This window comes from Vulpes lagopus, chromosome 1 (genome assembly GCF_018345385.1).
Source record: "Vulpes lagopus strain Blue_001 chromosome 1, ASM1834538v1, whole genome shotgun sequence".
In the NCBI taxonomy this organism is placed as follows: Eukaryota; Metazoa; Chordata; class Mammalia; order Carnivora; family Canidae; genus Vulpes; species Vulpes lagopus.
In genome coordinates this window covers 153,796,457-153,818,157 of record NC_054824.1, presented here as the reverse complement: position 1 = coordinate 153,818,157, position 21,701 = coordinate 153,796,457, and the positions used below count along the sequence as shown (strand labels likewise).

The window sequence follows — 21,701 nt, the reverse complement described above, 5'->3', positions numbered from 1 at the left end:
AGGCAAATCTTTAAACAATTAAAAAGTAGTATAATTGATATACTAAGAAACATGAGAAAATGGAATCATAAAATGTTCCATTAAAGACAGAGAAGGAAAAAAAAAAAGACAGAGAAGGTAGGAAAAAAGGATAGAAGCAAAAAGAGAGAGAGAGAGAGAGAAAGGAAAATGAAAATAAATAGAAAATAGTTACAAATAGGGTAGATATTAATCCGATTATATTAATAATTATTTTCTATGTGAATGGTCTAAATATGCTAGTTAAAAGATAAAGACTCTCAGAGTGGACAAATATACAGGACCTAACTATATGCTGTCTACAAAACCCACATAAAAATAAAGAACCAGATAGATTACAAATAAAGGGAAGGATAAAAACTTGACATGCTAACACTAATAACACTAGTTAATTTCAAAACATATCTCAGAAAAAATAAAAAGTGTAAGAATAAACAGGGATATTATATGGTGATAAAGGGATTATTCATGAAGACATAAAAATCCATGTTTATGCACCTAACAACAGAACCTCAAAATGCATGAGGCAAAAATGAGATACTTCAAGGAGAAGTAAGTAAATACTATTACAATTAAAGACTGTAGTTGACAGATCCAGGGGCCAAAAAATTGGTAAAGACAAGATGAACAAAAGAGCACCATCAATCAACTGGATTTAATTGACATTTATACAATACTCCATCCAAAAACATCAGAACATATAATCTTCTTAAGTTCCCGTGGGACATGCATCAAAATAGACCATGTTCTAGGCCATAAAACACGTTCTAATAAACTTTAAAAATATAAATCTTACAAAGCATACTCTCAGACAACAATGAAATTAAACCATAAATTATTAACAGAAAGATTGCTAGAAAGCCTTCAAATGCTTGCAGTTAAACAACATAGATAACATATTGTCAAATAAATCTTGAAACATTAAAAAAATACTTTCACTAAAAGACAATAAAAATAGAAGTTATCATAATCTGTAATGCAGTGAAAGCTGTGCTTAGAGGGAAATTTATAGCATTGAATGCACATATGTAAGAAAAGATCTAAAGCCAATAAACTGAACTTCCAAAATGGGAAATGGAAAAAAAAAAGAGCAAATTAAATCCAAAACAACCAGAAGAAAAGAAATACTAAAAAATTACAGCAGAAATCAATGAACTTGAAAACAGGAAACCACAAGGAAATTCAACAAAACTAAATGTTGGTTCTTTGAAGAGATTAATATTGATAAATGTCTAGCCACGCTAATGAAGAAGACGCAAATCACTAAAACAATAAATGAAAAAATGGCTATCACTTCTGATACATGGATTTTGAAAAGATAGTAAAGGAATATTAAAAACAACTCGTCACAAATTTGACAATCTACATAAAATACACCAATTTTTTGAAGGACACAATCTACCAAAAACACAAGGAGAAAAAGATAATCTGCATAGGCTCATATCTGTTAAATAACTTGAATCAATAATTGATAATCTACCAAAACAGAAAGTGCCAAGCTAAGATGTTTTCACTAGTGAATTCTATCAAACATTTAAGGAAGAAATGGTCCAACTCCCCGCAATTTCTTCAGAAAATAGAAGCAAAAGGCGTCATTCCTAACATTCTATAAGGCTGGTATTATCCTAGCACCAAAAATCACAAAAATAAAAAAATAATAAAAATACATTACAAAAATGGAAAAGTATGTATCAATATTCTCATGAACAAAAATGCAAATATCTCCAATAAAATATTAACAATTCATATCCAACACTGTGAAAAAAGAATCATACACCATAGCCAAGTGAGATTTATTCTTGGTATGCAAGGCTGGCTGACCATGTAAAATCCAATTAATGAAACCCAGCATATCAATAGAATAAAACATAAAAACCATATAATCATATCAACAAATGCAGAGAAAGAATTTGACAAAATCTAGAACTCATTCGTTTGAAAAAAAAACAAACACAACAAAAACTCTCAACAAACCAGGAATAGAGAGAAACTTCTTCAACTTAGTAAAGAATATCTACAAAAACCCTACAGCTAACATCATATGACATCTATATATGTATATGTAATATATGTAAATATATATGTATACCAGTAATGACAATTGAAATTAGAAATTAAATATACAGTACCATTGACAGTAGCATACAAAGGTAAACAGTGTGCTAAAAAAGAAAATAGGTAAGAATTTAACAAAATGAGCACCAGAAGTTTTTTTTTTTCAGTTTTTTTTTAGTAATATATTTCATTTGACTAATGATCCAAAATATTACTATCTTAACTTTTAGTTAATATAAAATTATTTTTGACATTTATTTTATATTCTAATGGAAAATTTTTAATTAAAGTATAGTGACATACAATATTATATTAGTTTCAAGTGTGTGAAATAATGAATCAACAAGTTTATACATTATGCTATATTCTCAAGCGTGGCTACCATCATCACCATACAACACTATTACAATACCATTGGCCACTTCCCTACCCTGTACCTTTTATTCTCATAACTTATTCATTCTAAAACTAGAAACCTGTAAATGAAATGCTCAGCAATAAAAAAAAGAATGAGATCTTACCATTTATGACATCATGGATGGACCTAGTAGATATTATGCTAAGTGAAATAAGTCAGATGAACTGAGACAAATGCCAGATATTTATTAAAACAGTGCAAACTCTGATGGAAAATATTGGAGAAGGGACTACACATAGAGAAATAACTCATGTTCATGGATAGGAAGACTCAATACTGTCAAGATGTCAATTCTTCTCAACTTGATCTGCAATTCCAATCAAATCCCTGTAGGTTGTTTTGTGGATAACAAAAGACTGACTCTTAACTTTATATAAAAAGCAAAGATGCAGAATATATATCACAATACTGAAGGGTAAGTACCAGTTTAGGGGATTGATAATACCCAATTTCAAGACCCATTACAAAGTTACAGTAATAAATACCCTACGGTGTTGGTGAGGGAATAGACATATGTATCAATGGAACAGAACAGAAAGCCCAGAAATACAATCATATAAATATAGCGACCTGTTGTTCAACAAAGGAGCAAAGGCAATGCAATGGAGAAAGGATAGTCTTCAATAAATGGTGCTGAAAAAACTGGACATCCACATGCATAAGAAAATAAAAATAAAACTAGATACAGCCCTTACAACTTTCACAAGTGTTAAATCAAAATGAGTCATAAACCTAAACGTAAAATAGAAAAGTATAATAATCCTTAAAGATAGCATAGAAGAAAATCTAGGTGACCTTGGGTTTGGCGATGGCTCTTTAAATGCAACAGCAAAAAAAAAAAAAAAAAAAAAAAAAAAGAAATAAATAACAACACCAAAGCACAATCAATGAAAAAAAAATTTGATAAGTTGGACTTCATTACAATTTATAACTTATTTGCAAAAGACACCATTAACAGAATGAAAACAGAAGCCCCAGACTGAGTGAAAATCTTTGCAAAACATATATGATGATGGGCTGATATTCACAATATAATAAGAATTCTTAAAACTCACAGTAAGAAAACAACAACCCAATTAAAAGGTGAGCAAAACTCTGAACAGGCACCTCAACCAAAAAAGATGTACAATGTGCACTTGGCACATATGCATATGAAAAAATGTTCAACATTGTATGTTATTGGGGAATTAAAAATTAAAACAATGAGACATCATGTCTCATAGCATGGCTAAAATTCAAAACACTATAGCACTAAATACTGGTGAGGACATGGAGCAATAGGAGCTCTCATTCATTGCTGGTCAGAATGCAAAATGGTACAACCATTCTGGAAAATTATTTGGGTGTACTTTACAAAGCTAAATATAATCTTACCATATAAAGTCCAGTAATCACTCTCCCAAGGATTTATTTGAATGAGTCAAGAACTAATGCCCACACAAAAACCTGAATACTTATGTTTTCAGCAGCTTTATTCATAATTACTAAATGTGGAAGAAGCCAAGATGTTCTTCAGTTGGTAAATGGATAAATAAACTGTAGTATATTCATACAATGGACTATTATTCCATGATAAAAAAAAAAGCAATGAGCTATCCCATCATGCAATGACTGAGAGGAACCTGGATGCATGTTATGAAGTGGAAGAAGCAATCTAAAAAGGCTGCCTACTATATGATTCCAATTACATGATATTCTGGAAAAAGAAAAACTACGGAGACAGGAAAGGTACAGTGGTTGCCAGGGGTTCAGGAAGGAGAACAGTGGGATGAATAAGTAGAGCACAGGAAATTTTTAAGGTCATAAAACTAATCTGTAGGACACAGTAATGATAGACACATGTCATCATACATTTGTCAAAACCCATAGAATGTACAATACAAAGATTAAACTCTAATGTGAACCATGGACTTCAGTTAATAATAATGCATCAGTATAGGTCCATCAATAATACTAAATGTACTACTCTAATATAAGGTATTAATGTAAGGTATTAATAATATGGAAGAGTGTGAGTAGGATTGAGGTGTTTTGGAATTGTACATTCCGTTTAATCTTTTTACTCTACTCCAAAACCTATGAATTTTTCAAAAAATCTCTTCTTTAACTAACAGCCACTAACATCTGGCTTCAAAAATAGATATACCAGGATAGCATCAAAAGTAAATAATAAAAACTTTGGGAGTTCTATGGAGGACTCTGAAGTAGAACTGTAGAGGCTCTTTAATTAAAGCTTTTATGAAATAAACAATATATAAATTAAGCACCAAAAAAATGAAGCTGGAGCAACTCACTTTCCCCTCTACAATTTCATTAATAGGATGGATTCATTGGAAAGCTTTGCAATGTTTTAAGTCAAGAAATAAACAATGCCTACTTTTTAAAAAGTAGACTTCTTCCATTTCCCCCAGCATCTTGAATTCTCCATATTTAAATATTATACACTACAGAATGATCACTGCACTGATAGACAATAATTTAAGGCCCTGTTACTTTGTCAGTCACTCATGATTTAAGAGACAGTTCTGAAGCCATTGTGCTATTTGGTTTTGTTTCTGCAGTTACTTCACAGTTCTTTTAAATTGCATCATTGTGTATTTGATCTCTCTAATTAATCATAAATTCCTCCCCAAAACACAGAACTTTTGATATAGCAATCTTTCTACCAATGTTAACTGATCAACTTAAAATCTATCCCTGAAGGAAGAATTACTATTTATATCAAAGCTGCTGTAATTATTATTTTTTTAATTGATTTTTTTTATTGGAGTTCAATTTTCCAACATATAGCATAAGACCCAGGGCTCATCCCGTCAAGTGCCCCCCTCAGTGCCCGTCATCCAGTCACCCCATCCCCCTGCCCACCTACCTCTTGTTCATTTCCCAGAGTTAAGAGCCTCTCATGTTCTGTCACCCTCACTGATATTTTCCCTCATTTTCTCTCCTTTTCCCTTTATTCCCCCCTACTATTTTTTATATTCCCCAAATGAATGAGACCATATAATGTTTGTCTTTCTCCGATTGACTTATATCAGCATACAATTAGTTGCTGTGATTGGTCAACTAGAACACTTTCTTTTTGCTGGCCTCTTATTATTTCTATGAAAAGTGTATGAATTCTCTGCATCTCTTTAATATTATTTTAGCATGGCTTTGAGAAATGGAATTGAGTATTGTCTACTTCTTAGGGGGGTCAATAAATACATTCTCTTTTTGTAGGCCTTTGGTTGAATATCTTCTAAGGCACATATCATCATCCTACAATTTAATACATAGTTGTCAATAATTTCCATTTTTAAAAGACCCTTATGCTGAGAATACATATGTCTTTTTGCAACTACCATGTGTTGGTCTCAGTTGCATTACCCCTAGGGTAGCTTCTTCCCTAGGAGGAAGAAGTTAAGGGAGTGCCAAAACACTCAGAAATCAGGGAAAAAAAATAATATTAGAAGAATAAAAATTAATGCAGAAAATATTGAACAAAATATAGAAATACTAAATAAGACAGGCTTCAACAGGGCTAGTCATACAAATACAGAATCAGCTCCTGTCTTTATAGGAAATTTTGATTTCTTGGGGTTCTAGTCATATTTGAACATTGAAGACTCCACCCTCAAAAAGGGTCTGTCTGAAGACATTGAATGTGCCTTCATTTATAGGAACATCAGTGTGCAAGGCGTGTGCCTAGATATAGCAGTAAACATCCTGTCATGGTTTCTGTTTCAGTTTGCAACACTGCTACTGTGTCTACTTCTTAGAACAGTTCTCTTAAGCTTCTCTGAGCCCCTTTACTGTGAGCCCGTTGCACTAGATCATTTTTGATGCAGGTACACCTGAGGAAGTCCATTTCTGACTCCATTTCTCTTTTTTTTATTTTTTTATTTTTTTTTATTTTTTATTTATTTATCATAGTCACAGAGAGAGAGAGAGAGAGAGAGAGAGGCAGAGACACAGGCAGAGGGAGAAGCAGGCTCCATGCACCAGGAGCCTGACGTGGGATTCGATCCCGGGTCTCCAGGATCGCGCCCTGGGCCAAAGGCAGGCGCCAAACCGCTGCGCCACCCAGGGATCCCTCCATTTCTCTTTTTAAAGATTTTATTTATTTATTCATGAGAAACACAGAGAGGGGAGAGAAAGAGGCAGAGACACAGGTAGAGGGAGAAGCAGGCTCCATGCAGGGAGCCCGACGTGGGATTCGATCCCGGGTCTCCAGGATCGCGCCCCAGGCCAAAGGCAGGCGCCAAACCGCTGCACCACACAGGGATCCCAGATTTTATTTATTTATTCATGAGGGAGAGGGGGAGAGAGAGAGAGAGAGAGAGAGAGAGAGAGAGAGAGAGAGAGAGAGAGAGGCAGAGACACAGGCAGAGCGAGAAGCAGGCTCCATACAGGGAGTCTGACATAGGACTCTATCCCAGGTCTCCAGGATCATGCCCTGGGCCGAAGGCGGCGCTAAACCGCTGAGCCACCTGGCTGCCCTGGCTGTTCCTGACTTTATTTTAATTGGCTTGGCTTGGAATGTTTTTTTGTACTTGGGTGAAAAATACCAGAAATATCACCTAATTTGATTTTCAAAAGATGGTGTTCATAGATATGTATTCCTGCAGTCCATACTGGCTTGCTTTAGGGACTAAACATGGCAAATGTGTTCTATTTTCCTACAAGACCAAGGTAAGCATGGAAAAGCATTTCTCCACATAAACTGACCTGTAAAGGTTTATATTTTGCAGAACCTACTGGATAAGTTCAAATTGTTGATGGAACCAGAGGTTGGGCTGCTAATACAGGAAATGAAAACATTCTTTAAACCTGTTTTGGGCATGAAACTCCTGTCTGCCTCAAGTTGTCTTAGAAATTACAGCCTAAATAATCATTGTGCTTTGGGCTCCATAGCCCAACTATTTAACACCATCAATATTATCTTTATAAACAGGGGTCCACATTTCATAACAGTGTTCTCTAGAAACATGATGATAGGAAATTCAAAGTTGGGTAACTTGTATTGCTGGTATGATTTATTTGTACCTAAAAAGAAAAAGCGTAGAGAATGCAGCATCACCACCGGCAGGAGTGTCTGAGATCACTATTATTTACTTCCTCTCTTTTTTCATAACTTCCTACTGAATAACTATTTTATTCTTCACTTGTATATAACCAAAGCAAGCTAGACACGAGCAGGTATATGTTTATTTGGGAGGAGGGATTAATTTAACAATCAAAGGCTACGTCTATGGTTAGTTAACAAATTACAGGCACTCCATCTTTGGGTAGAAAATAGAGGGTGACCCTCTCTGAAATGGACACAGTAAGAGTTAATGTGAAACTGAGTGACATTAATCATTTTGAGATGACTGACTTTGAGGGATGTTCTGTAAATGATTTGCTGTGTAGGCCATGCCATTTCCGCAGGCTTAGCATTGAAACATCAATCTACTGTGAAATGAAACATGAACTGTTATTGTGAACACTAACATATTTGTGAAAAACACAAAAGATGTCTAGAGAGAACACTGAGATAAAAATTTGCTTTTCTGCAAGGAACGGAGGCAATATATCTGGCAGACAATAATGATGATGAGCACAAAACAATTTTGATTTATTGAATATGAGAGAAGCAATATCAGTGACCTTGGGCATATTAATTTGGATTATTTAAACAACTAAAGAAAGTTAATATTATTATTTCTGCTTGAAAAGTGAGCATACTGGGTCTCAGAAATGTCACAAGCTTCATCCAAAGTCACACAGTTGGTATGAAGTTGTGACAGCATTTGAGGTCAGATCTGTCTGCCTCCAGCATGTGGGTCTTTCTCCATAGAAACAGAGATTGGGATGCTAATATAGTGAAAGAAAATATTCTTTCTCAGCCATCCAAATGTTTCCTCCACCAGAATTTCATATTTTTTAGTGAGATAACTCTCAGGCAACATCCTAGGTTAGGCAAAATCTCCACAATATTCTCCAGCTCAGACCCACAAATCCGCAGGTATTTTTAAAAACACCTTTTTTTTTTTCCCTAAGTGCATCAGTTTTGAAGAGTTTGTGCCCTGAATTAATAAGTCAGTATTCTTATACTGAAATCATCTAATCTATTAATTTATAAGTATTCCCATGTTTTTATTGTTTCCTATGTTAGTTTGAATCTTTGGCACCTGATCAATCTTGGATGAACTACTAAATTCAAATTTCTGAAATGACAAAAATAAAGGATAGATCCATTGGTTTTCTATGGATTATTCTACAGTGTCCTTACAAAAAGGTTTCTCTAAGAGCAATGCCAAAGAAAGACAGACTGCTATAAGGCTTCTCACTGCCCTTGCATATGCTGGGCCTCCACCTCAAATGCATTCACTGCATTGTCTCCTGACAAATTTCCCCTCCTCCTTTAAAATCCAACTAAAATGGCTCTCAATTCTTTTGTGAAATAATTCTGTAATGCCCCAAGTAAAGTCAATCTCTCATTATTTTAAACTTTTGTATAATTCTGCACACACCACTGTTATAGTCACTCAGCACTTTAACAGGAACTCTTTCTGCATCATTCTTTTCTTCTCATCTAGCCTATGAGTTACCTAACCATGTAGATGAAGTCCAGCATCTATAAAGATACTTGGCATAGGAAAAAAATCCTTAAAAATTTTCATAGAAATCACATTTTAAAACCATTCAGTCTTATCTTTGAACACTAGCTTTCAGAAAGATGCAAAAAGATGGATACTTGTTAGGGGTCTACTTCTTTCAAGGGCTTAACTAAAATCACAGTTGCTGAACTGCGTTCACTAAACATTTTTTATTACAATTAAGCTTCTTATTATATCTTTTCCTCTGCTTGCTTCTCTACATTTAATATACCTTCTGCTTATAGAATCATAGGGTGCTTGAAATAACAGTGAGAAATATGGAGCCCCAGAAAGTCAAGGGACTTAACAGAATACTTAACATATCTGAGTAGGAGAGTAAAGCAGAACTCTGGAACTCTGAGCTCCCTGGTTACTCTTTCTAATGGACCATGGTGCTATGAGAATAATAATTAAAACTTTTTAAAGCTTGTTTATAGCTCCTTAACCTACTCAGAAGAAACTTAAAAAAAAAAAAAATTGTAAGGGGCGCTATGCCATGGAAAAAGTTGCCACCAGGCTTGTGCCTTTCCAAACAAAGCCATTCACAAATTTAATGTTAGAATTATAACTGATAGTTATCAGTATCAGCCCTATACTGATAACTGTGGTTTTCTTTTCTCAGTTACAGAGCAATAAAATGTGAGCATGTGTTCATTCATATAAACTGGCTGTGAATAATAAAATGAGGAGATATTGCACTGACCATAATCCGTGTTTTCTGGCTCCCAACAATTTGATGGCCAAAAATAGGGTGTCTGTGGAATAAAAAGAAGTGGAACCCAGGTTAAACACATCCAAAATGAGTAGAGTTCTTGGTTTATGAGCTGTGTTCCTTTTCATCAATTATCTAGAACAGATTGCTAATGATGTATGTTTTTTTAATCCAGGAAAATTACCCGAAGAGGAATTGTAAGGCTTTACTAATATATTTACTTTGCTGAGCAATTGTTCAGTCTCCAAATGTGTGCAGCACAAGCAGGTACTTAAAATGTCATAAATTTGCTGCAATTTTATGTCAAGTGACATAAAGGTAAAAGGTTTGATTGCATCATTTAAAAAAATTGTTAGCCCACAAACACTAAAAACAGCAGGACTCAGGATGAAATATGTTTAAATATAACAAATTGTTTTCTATGATTCATGTATCTCATTTTTACCTTCAGTAGATCCAAAAGGTCAACCATCAAAATTTTCCCTAAAATCTGGCAATCATTTTTGTCTGGCTTTGTTAATTATATCATACAGCTCTTAACATTATCCAATTAGATTTAAATGACTTTTCTGTCTCACTTTAAAAAACATTTCTCCATAAAACACTTATTATTGCTTTGCATTTTTAAACTGCACAAACCAGAGGTGATTTTTTTAAAAACTAATTTTACTTAATTTTAATTGTTTCAATTTTGATCAATTTGATTGATGTGATTAACAATCAACAGAAATCTCATTCTGTGGAGTTCTAGAAACTGACTGACAAAAGTACAAAGAACTTGTCTTATCGGGAAACCCTGTTATCATCAGCATTTGGTATTTTCTCATAGGCTTTTCTATGCCTGCAGATGGATATGTATAGCTTCAGACCATGAGGAAACTGGATGACCACATATCTACTCTTTCAAACTTTGATGATGATTCCAGGATTCAATGAAACAAGTAAGTACAGACATCAAACTTGTGGGCTTAATTATATTTATTAGTCAGTTATATTAACTATCCATTTGTATTAAGCATATTTGAGGCAGTCTGATTAACTGTTTGGGAATTCTTCCTTCCAAAAGAATTCTTCCTTTGGAAGAGGGATTCTCAATAATGGGGAAAGGATAATTGGGGAGAACTGTTTGAACCTCTGAGCCTTTTCAAACTATGCAAGACTTCCGGGGGATGTGATCTATTTTCTAAATTTTCTTAGGAATTGCTGATCTACTGAATAAAGAAATCTAAAGATAAAGAATAAAGAAATCTACTGATGTTAGTTTGTACACAAGTGAACAAAATGACAAGAACTTAGGTGGGGTGGGGAGAGTTGAAAAACTAGACAAAGGAAGACATTTGAGGATTTTTATGACCCCATTCTCACATGAATCCCACTTGACTCTTTGTTTTTTGTTTTTGTTTTTTTTGTTTTGTTTTGTTTTTTTTCCACTTGACTCTTTGAGAAATAGAGCTTTGAGGGTAAAATTGGGTCAGGATCTAGGGGAACCAGAGGGGACAATGTAGTTAAAATCTTGTGGCCACTAGTTTTTGAGATACTTCTCAAAAGCATTATTCCCTTTATTTTGTGGTGTGTGTGTGTGTGTGTGTGTGAGTGCGTGTATGTTTGTATATATCTATCTAACTTATAAAATATTTATTCTAGTCAGACAGGTCAGACATATACTTTTTTTCTTCAAAGCCACAAGGAATGTTCTTAGTTGAATTCTTATATTTTTTCTTTATTCTTCTATCATTTACTTTAGTGAGAATCTCCAGACTAAAAATAAAAGAATGAAGTTATTTTATGCTGTGATATTAGGTGGAAATGCCATAAAACCAACATTCTTCACTAACATTGCAAGATATTCTTTCTAGGAAAGGTATTTTAATTTATAGTAAAAAAGAACTTAAAGAATAACACATGTTAATAGTTTATGGAAATTTAAAAATTTATTTTTAAAGTTCAACTAGACTTTAGGACATTTTAATGTATGAATTTCTCTTTTCTTTTCACAGGTGGCTTCTTTAGTTATGATAAAACTGATCCAGCAGCTGCTCAATAACCTTTGTCACATATACTAATGTAATGAAAGTCATGAAATTAGGACCTGGAGAATCACGTCAGATCTCAATTCCAGCTAGCTATTAGAGGATAATTAGACAATTGCAAGTTTACAATAAATACAGAAATCACAAGATTTAAAATGTGCTGAGAAACTGAGACAAATTTACATACTGCAGCATATCAATGAGATTAAATGAAGAGTTCTGTTTGTCTCAAACTCATGCCCTGAAGCTTCTTCAGATTCCTAATGATGGTTAAATCTCAATTATTCACTAGAGGAATAGTAAACATGAGATTGCAAGTTTCCTATTTTAATTCATGATTTTAAAAATTCTGCCTGGGAGCTGAATTTCAGTTCAATGTAATAAAGAACTTTCTGCTGCTTGGAACCAACACAAAAACGCAAGTGGACACCTTGAACAATAATGTGTTTTCTATTATTAGAGCTGTTGAAATATAAACTGATTAATGCCTTCACAGACATTAAAGCAGAAATTCAATTATTCCTGACTTTTCTGGAGTGTCTTTTGTTTTTTTTTAAATCTTGGTTTTAAGATCCTATGATTATTAGATTTACAAATATGTCACATTTAGATCCTATTTAAAATGTGAATAGGTCATTAAAATAGTAGTGACATAATACATCTACCATTTGTACCCATTCCCTTGTCTTGTTCTAAAGCTCTTTAAAAACTGTCTTTCCTTTCTCTAGAATATAGTTGGCCCATTCCCAACTCTGCATATTTTTGACCCATGACCATGACTAAGACATGTAAACCTTGTCTGCCTACTAATTTCAGTCTGGGAATGACAAGAGCAGAGTTAAAGATTGCAAATTATGTTACTCACTCAAGACATCATCATCAACTTTGATCCATTTCTGAGCTAGTTTGCTTTAAGGAAAAAATTTAAATTAGATAAGTCTCCAGAGATAAACAGATTATATTCAATGCTTCCCTCATAGATATATATTCTTTTACACAGAGATGATTTTACTTGTAATACTGACTGCAAAGATAGATAAAAATTGTTATACTGGCAAAAAGAAAAATCCTTTCATTCAGAATTTGTGAGATTTTTATTAGGCCTAAAGTTTACTTATAGTCTCTATATGAAAAAATTTTCAGAGAAAGTGAGATTATATGGAAAATATAATCCTGCAGTAGGAAAAAACTCCTTTAAAAAATAAAAAAGAGTTACAAAATATTGTGTTTGCTAATCACTAATAGTTTTTATTTATTGTAAGTTACCTTTAGGACTACAGGTTACTTTAACTTATTAATAAGCTATTTTAAGCTACCATTACTTTAACTGTATAGGATAATGCTCCTTTATTTTAAAGCCCTTTAAAATCAATTAATTTAACTAATTTATTTTGTTCATGATTTCAGGAGACTGTTTTATCCCCTAGCTATTCGGTGCATAAAGCTCTCTGACTATTTGTCTTGGATAAAAAGGGTCCTAAGGAAGTGGCAGTGAGAGTGTTATAGGAAGACAAAGATCTTTATATGTTTTAAAAACATATTTCTTCTTTGTTCTCTATTTGTCCAACCAAGTTCTTTGGCACCCAAGTTACTATTTTGTCATTTGTAGATACAGAACATCTAATGATATTTAGAACAAATGAAAAAAAATGCTCCAATGTCTACGAGTTTGACAATGGGGACAATCCTCTAAAAATACCTAGAGCTAAACTCTGAACTCTGGTATTATATGTGCCTTAATTTTATGAGCTAGAGTTCACCAGTCAGTTATTAATGAACCATATTGCCTAATGAAATGTAGAACATACTTCAGGGAAATCATTGTGATATTGTCAACTACATGCTCAAGGACCAAAATCAGAGTCCACAATCATTTCTGAAAGAATAATAGCAACTGTCTCATTTGAAACTAACCTAAACAACTCTTCTCAGTTCACATATGATCTACGGTATAGTTCTGTCTCAGATGAATGCACACACACAAAGCATCATACACATCAGGTTTCATAGTCTTCTTGTACAAGGGCCTCAGATACCAACATGAAGAGGGCTTGTATAATTAGCTAAATTCTGCGTTGGATCTTCAAGCATTCCAATGAGAATTTGCTTGGACTGAAGACAGTCTTGTACCATGGATAGGGTCCAGAGTATAATCAATTCATTTACACCTCTCAACTTCCTTCCCAGTGGCTAATGCAGCTTATGCATGAAAACTCTTCCATGTCCTGAATTCCAGAAAGCCACTCTGAATTTTTCTCAAGCTTTAATATAAAACATAACTTCAATCATCACACAATTCAGCTTTCACAAATCGTCTTAACCAAGCGCATTCTATTTTTCCCTGCTTATTTTTTCCTGTCTTATATTTAACATTTGTTAGTTTCTAACTAGAATAAATCAAATACAATAAGTCATATTTTCAAAACTTTTGTAAAAACTATCAACAAACAAAATGCAGACTTCTAATTTACCGTTAAGGAATATTTTCATTAAACTTACCTGAAACCGATAAAAGGTGCCATCATCTTTGAGTGTGAGGACGTGATCTGAGATCGGAAAGAAGTAGCCATGGGCAGCCATTAATGTTCCCAAATGGAGAGCCTCCACTGTTTCATGAAGACAAACAAACAAAAATGTATACAAAAATCTTTTTTTAAAACGTTAATTTACAGGAGTATAGGATTTTATCTTGTTCCCTTTTGAGCACATTCTTACATACAAATTCTTAGCATCCTAAACAACTTGGCTCTAAAATTTTTCTTTTTCCAGCTCTTTCACAGAAGGTACTAAGGCAGCTCTTGTTCCTAGTAGTAACTGTGCAATGACCAACCACACAGCATGATGACCAGTGCACAAGACCATAATGCTATGGGACATTGAGACTGGAAGGTTAGTCTGAAGTCACAGAACCTGATGCCTTCATTTTATAGATGGGATATATTTTGCTATGTTAATAGTCTTCCACAAACAATTATATTTGGCATTTATATAGCACTTTAAACTTTTTAAAAGTGTTCTCACTTGCATCACTCCCCAGACTATATAATGGAAAATCTGATATTATAAGCAATTTTTCTAATGATATGTGTTATTATTACATGATGTCATCAGGGAAAGTTAAGGCATCCAAAACCATTTTTTTTTGCTACGTTAAGTGAGTGCTAAGCAATCACTTATGCCACTTTTATACTCCTGTGATCATCTGGACTGCTGTAGCTTCTAATACTCTATATTCAGTGTTCTAGATATGGACCATGGAGAGGTTCATTTGACAATGAAAAGCTTACATTCTTCCAGAGGGCTGAGAAACAGCTGGAACATAACACTATGATACTCATTCTCCTTTCATAGCAGTCACCAATTTCTTCCAATAAAATGGTTAATAAAATTTGGTCAACAAAGTTACTATTAAATTTGTGCAAGAACAATATAACGTTTCCTAACTTAGAGTCTGGAAATCATGGAACTATGTGCACAATAGTTTTTCAGTCCATCAGGAAGTTGGATTTATTGATCTTTTTTGCATCCTTATTTACAATTTACTTATGGATTTATTTCTGTTTCTTAAGTAAAAATGGTTCTTTAACTCTAGAATTCTTTTTTTTTAAAGACTTCTTTTTATTTATTCATGAGATACACAGAGAGAGAGGCAAAGACATAGAGGGAGGGATCTCTGGGTGGCTCAGCGGTTTAGCACCTGCCTTTGGCCCAGGACGTGATCTTGGAGTCTCCGGATGGAGTCCCACATCAGGCTCTCTGCATGGAGCCTGCTTCTCCCTCTGCCTGTGTCTCTGTCTCTCTCTCTTTCTCTTTCTCTCTCTCTCTCGAATAAATAAATAAAATCTTAAAAAAAAAAGACGTAGAGGGAGAAGCAGGCTCCTCACAGGGAGCCTGATGCAGGACTCAATCCCCAGACTCTGGGATCACACCCTGAGCCAAAGGCATAAGCTCAACTGCTGAGTCAACCAGGCATCCCTTAACTCTAGAATTCTTATAGTAGTTCCAGGACTGGGTGGATCTATCTGTTTTTCCAGCTATCAATTCTGCAGAGCTTTGATACCAAGTCACTAAACTGCTTGGTATGGTGCAGCTAAGCATAAGAAATCTGCCTCTCCCCTCTATCCTCCCATGTCTATATGGGCCAATAATAAAATAATCATTAAATTTTATCCGCCATGAGGTACTATAGTGCCCCTTTTAATTGTCATCTAGTATCGTGCAAATATTTCAGTTGGTAACTTCTACTTCCGGACTCTCATTGTGTTGTCTTGTCAATAATAAAGAAGAATTGTCAATGATCCTCTCTGCCATGCCCTCGAAAGACTGTTATTAAGGGTCCCAGCCATCCTCTTATCCAACTTCCAATAGAGTCCCTCCCTGCATAGAATGTTCTTTTTTTACAAAGGAGCAATTTTTCATTATATATATATATATATATATATATATATATATATATATACACACACATATATATAGTATATATAATATTTATCATGTCTGCATTCTTTTAGCTCAAAGTGAAGACCTTATCAAAGTCTGTGTTGCTTACAGGTATATACCCACATGTTCCATGACTCTTGCTGAAACTCAGGAGCTAGTTGGGTGTTACAGGATGAACAAAACCTTTGGAGATACTCACAACTTTTGTTCTTAAACTCTGTGCTATTAATAAAGGTAGTAACCCCACTCTGCAGGGTTGATATGAGAATCAAACAAGAATATATGTAAAGAAGTTGGAAAAGTGCCCCATGCATAGGAAACATTCAATAGATGGTAGCTGTTGTGCTTCATTATTTACACATGAATTCATGTCACTTTTATCCAAAGCACTATTAGGAAATCCACTCACATAAAATTTGCCTCAACTAGGCTGAGGGAGAGAAGCTGGCAGTCCTAAATAGCATCCTAAATAGCCACTTAAATATTATTTTGTGTGTGTGGATTGTTTATAAAATTGAAATAGTGAAAGAGTCTATAAGGATTTGTGGCCCATAACAATGAGCAGATGCTTACAGCCTTGCTCATATTCTGAGTCCCTGGATGCTCCTGTCAGGTAGCCACCAGTCAGATCAACCCATTATATCTGTTTTAGAATTTCCAAGTCAGGTGGCCCAACTATCTTGTTATAACCATCTTTATTAGTTTTATTCCCAGCAGTGTGTGGCCTAGAAAAATATTATTAGCACTGCTTTCCAGAAATGGAATTGAGTTATGGCACATGAGAAAGTTTGCAGAAAATAGATTCAAGAAAGGAAAACTGAGATGCCCAGAAGATAAATAGTAAAAGGCTCTGAACTCTAATCATAGGAATGAGTGTAACTAAAACAAAATAAACAACAAAAATCAGTGGGGTGCTAAAGGGCTGGAGAGGATTAGAAAAATACAGTGGAAGTAAATAAAGCAAAGCTGCAGAAAAAAAATCAAAAACAAATAAACATAAGCATGTTCTTACCTTCCTGCATCCATTAGATACCGATTCTGAGAGAACATACATTTTTAGAGGGCTGGATGCACATCTGCCAGTTTTCCTCAGGTAGCACTACCATACGTGATCAGATTGTAGAAGTCATATGCTTTGTCACAGGACCACCAAACAATGTGGCTCCAGGACAGAAAAAATGCTTAGAGGAAAAGTCAGGGAGTCAAGGTAGACTGTCTGCTTTATTTCAGACTGTAAGCTTGGAACTTAGCATATCACGAGTAAAAGTAGCTATCGAAACCATATTCTTTGAATGAGTAAATAAGTAAATAAATTTATGAATCAAAGACACAACAAAAATATGAAAAATGGAGTGCTGCATGACAAAAGATGAAACTAGTTATTTTGTGCTGTGATGATGAGCAGCTTGTTCAGCTCTTCCAAGATAATGCAGATGTTCACGATCTTATTTCAAGATACTTTTATAAGCCATTGAGGTGGGGCTGTGATAGGTATTCTATTGGAAGAAAAGGTAATAGTGAGATTAATGGCCTATGCACCACTAACCGATCTGAGAGAGCACGAGGTAGTGTTCTCAAGGCTGAACTATTTATTGCTGGTGATAAAGATGAAGCTATACTTCCCCATGGTCCTTCTGCTTCTGAATCCCAGCACAGCCTTAACCTAATAAGAATCCAGAGGACCGCTGACAGTCTTGGAACAAAGTGTTGAAAGAGTTTAATGAGTAATCCATCAAGATCGCCCTCCCAATAATGACACACCAGATGGCTTCACAACATTATGCTTCTCGGCAAAATAATCACTAATTAATCTTGTACATGTGTTATTCACGTCACCCACACAGCTAAATAAAGTTCAACAAACCTACCATAAAATTCTAGTTTATTTTTCTTTTGGGTAGTCAAGCCATGAATAAACTGAGAAAAATCTATCTCCAAACAACTGTTACTATGTGAACAGCCTGGTATAGCTTTGTTAAGTCTGGTGTACTCATCGTATTACTTCACCCCAAACCCTGAAGCAATAGAATTATCAAAATCCTTTAAAAGCAAAGAGAATTCTGCATAACATAATTTACTTTTGAATCACAACTACTTGAGAAAGTTAATAGGATGAAAAGCATATTATAAAATAGGCTTGTATTGTTCAGTGATAGAATTCTATACTCAGTTCTATACTTACAACACATTTCAAAACTGAATAATATTTTTCTTATCCAGAGGTCCAATTCTTGTCAGCCCCCCAAATACAGTCCATAATTTTGAAGTGATGGAAAATGCCTCTGAGTCAAGAAAATAGTAATAAAAAACCTCACTAAATTATGTTTTTATTCCTATCATATTATTTATTTTTATTTTCTGCATATGCAATAGCAAATGGTATTGTTTCATTATTAGCACACAGCATACTTGATGTGGTAAATATTAGTGTGTGAGGAGAAATATTTCAGAAGGAAACCCACTCAGAAAAAAATGACATCTGATGATATGATATTAGGGAGTGTAAAAGCTAAAAAGCAGACAGAGGTTAAGTTACTAAATAGTAAAATAACAGGCATTCATCATGATGTTTCTGAGTCATAAAGATTCTGTTGAGCTTATTACTCTCTGTTTAAAAAGACACAGAAGTGGTTACTTTAGAAATACTTTAAAATATTATAACTTTTTTTTTTTTTTTTTAGAATTGGCACTTGGAAAGGTAAGGTTAGTCATGTGGAAAAATTAAATACGCAACACATTTTATTCTCCAAAGCCAAATAAAAGTAAACTGTTACTATATTTAGGAATTTCTGAGGTAAGTACATTTTCTCAATAGTAAGAGTTAAAGAAGTAAGTAACTGGGCTTTCATCTTTTTTTTTTAAAGCACCATTTCCACATAGAAAAATCAAGTGGTACTTGCTTTTTAGCAATCATAATCAGGATGTAGCAGTGAATAATATGGTGATATAGAATAATTAAGGTAAAATAGATTCCATTTGGAAGAAATAAAAACAGAGGCATAGGTTAGATTAACTTTGGGGAGTGCACTAAGTAATGAAGACAAGTAAATAATATTTCCAAACAAAGAAGCAGAGTACAGAGGTGAAGCAGCCAAGCTGTACAAGCCTGCTGCCTGGGTTCAAATCCTGACTCCTTCACTTGTTGGCTACGTGACTTGGCAGCAGACTTACATTCCCTGGGCCTGAGTGTATTCATCTGTAAAATGAGGATAATAACATATGGATGTCAAAATTTTGTTGTGAGGATCAACCGAGATAATATGTGTAATGTACTTAAAATAAGGCCCCTAACATAGAAGTGTTCCAAAACTGGAATTATTATCAGTTAGTTGATACAAAAGGATGCTTTCAATAGCACTTAGTGTAGTTTAGTCCAGTGCTAAGGCAATGAGGGAACTGGTAGCTAGTGTTAAAGCTTGTATTCTACATGTTAACATGTTAACAGTCATGTTAAACACTTACAGTTCAACATCTTTAACGTTCTCCAGGTGATCAGATTGGGGGTCTTTTGTGTACAGACGATGAATCTGCTCTGGAATACATTTCCATTTTTTCCTAGATAGCAAAGAACACTACCAAAAATTCCAAAGGTTTGGTATTATAATTACAGAGAAAGATTTCCAAACGTAATATATTCTGCACACTGGGTTTACAATCCAAAATCTGACAATGCCAGACATCACTGGGAAGGCTCATGGTTCAGGAGAGAGGTGGGCAGAGGTGACTGCTGAGGAACTGACAATGGTGATAAATAATGGTGACAGAGGAATCATAGAGACAACAGCCAGAACACAATGAATTATTAGGGAAGCATGTTTGCTCAGGACTCAAAAAAATCCCTTTAAGAAAAACCAATTGGCATGATCATAAATCAGTGGCCCTTTTCATACACACAGAGTGGAACAGTCTGGTTGCCTAATATCAGCAGATATGACACCTTAAGAAATTATTTAAATATGAAGAGAGAGACCAAAGTTGTGAAGAACTGGTTTAAGAATTGTTCACATAAAGGGCACCTGGGTGGCTCAGTAGGTTATTTCTGACTCCCGATATTGGCTCAGGTCATGAGATTAAGCCCCATGTGAGGTTCAGTGCTCAGTGCAGAGTCTGCTTGAGATTCTCTCTCTCCCTCTGTTCCTCCCCTCCATCAATAAATAAATAAATAAATAAATAAATAAATAAATAAAATCTTTTTAAAAATCTAGGTTCTGTAATTATTACATGGTATCAGGATGTTCATTTCACAGCTAGTATATCCTTCCATATAACCAGTAGTTCTATCATTGTAAAAAATAACTGAATCTTAACAAGACTTTATATTTATATATGTGAGAGGTGCATAGAATGGTATCCAGATGAGAGAAAATCACTTTGAGTTCATCCAAAAACTGCAAGGAAATCATTATTTTTTAAATGTTTTTATTTTTTATTTTATTTTATTTTTTAAATAAATTTATTTTTTATTGGTGTTCAATTTGCCAACTTACAGAATAACACCCAGTGCTCATCCCATCAAGTGCCCCCCTCAGTGCCCTTCACCCATTCACCCCCACCCCCTACCCTCCTCCCCTTCCACCACCCCTAGTTCGTTTCCCAGAGTTAGGAGTCTTTATGTTCTGTCTCCCTTTCTGATATTTCCCACATACTTCTTCTCCCTTCCCTTATATTCCCTTTCACTATTATTTATATTCCCCAAATGAATGAGAACATACAATGTTTGTCCTTCTCCAATTGACTTACTTCACTCAGCATAATACCCTCCAGTTCCATCCACGTTGAAGCAAATGGTGGGTATTTGTCATTTCTAATGGCTGAGTAATATTCCATTGTATACATAAACCACATCTTCTTTATCCATTCATCTCTCGATGGACACCGAGGCTCCTTCCACAGTTTGGCTATTGTGGACATTGCTGCTAGAAACATCAGGGTGCAGGTGTCCCGGTGTTTCATTGCATCTGTATCTTTGGGGTAAATCCCCAACAGTATGCAAGGAAATTATTGTGGAAAGCAACATTCCCTCTAAAATTCAGCATACATGCTCAACTGCAGGTCATGGGATTAAATTCTAATCCTAATTTAGCTCTGTGATTGCATATCTTGAGTAAATCATTTTGTTTCTCTGGACCTTAGAGTCAGCATCCATAAATGCAGGGCTGGATCACCAAATTCTTTCCAACTCTGACTCTACAGTGTGCAACCAACCTTCAAACTGGAAATCATGGCAAAAATGCTGCCTCCCTAGTTTGCCTCTTGTCAAAGGGAAATCGATTTTTCTTCCTTTCATATATAATCGTGCCATGTCCATGGCCAATATTCCAAAAATTAGAATTGTACGTTATAAAATAGAGTACTTGATTTGAATTTCATTTGTTTAAAACTCAATCTTCATGATGATCTAGGGCTGA

The 21,701-nt window shown here is 34.6% G+C and overlaps 1 protein-coding gene across 4 annotated transcripts in view; it reads right to left on the bottom strand.

The window, feature by feature from the left end:
• The window catches only part of RGS7 (regulator of G protein signaling 7), a 506,096-nt gene that overhangs the window by 112,556 nt on the left and 371,839 nt on the right, over window positions 1–21,701 (bottom strand). For all 4 annotated transcript variants that reach the window (XM_041773485.1, XM_041773481.1, XM_041773474.1 and 1 more), the window contains 2 exons: window positions 14,353–14,459; window positions 9,815–9,866 (listed from right to left, as the gene is read on the bottom strand). In XM_041773485.1, coding sequence (XP_041629419.1) covers window positions 9,815–9,866; window positions 14,353–14,459 — 159 coding nt within the window. The remainder of the gene's footprint in view (window positions 1–9,814; window positions 9,867–14,352; window positions 14,460–21,701) is intronic.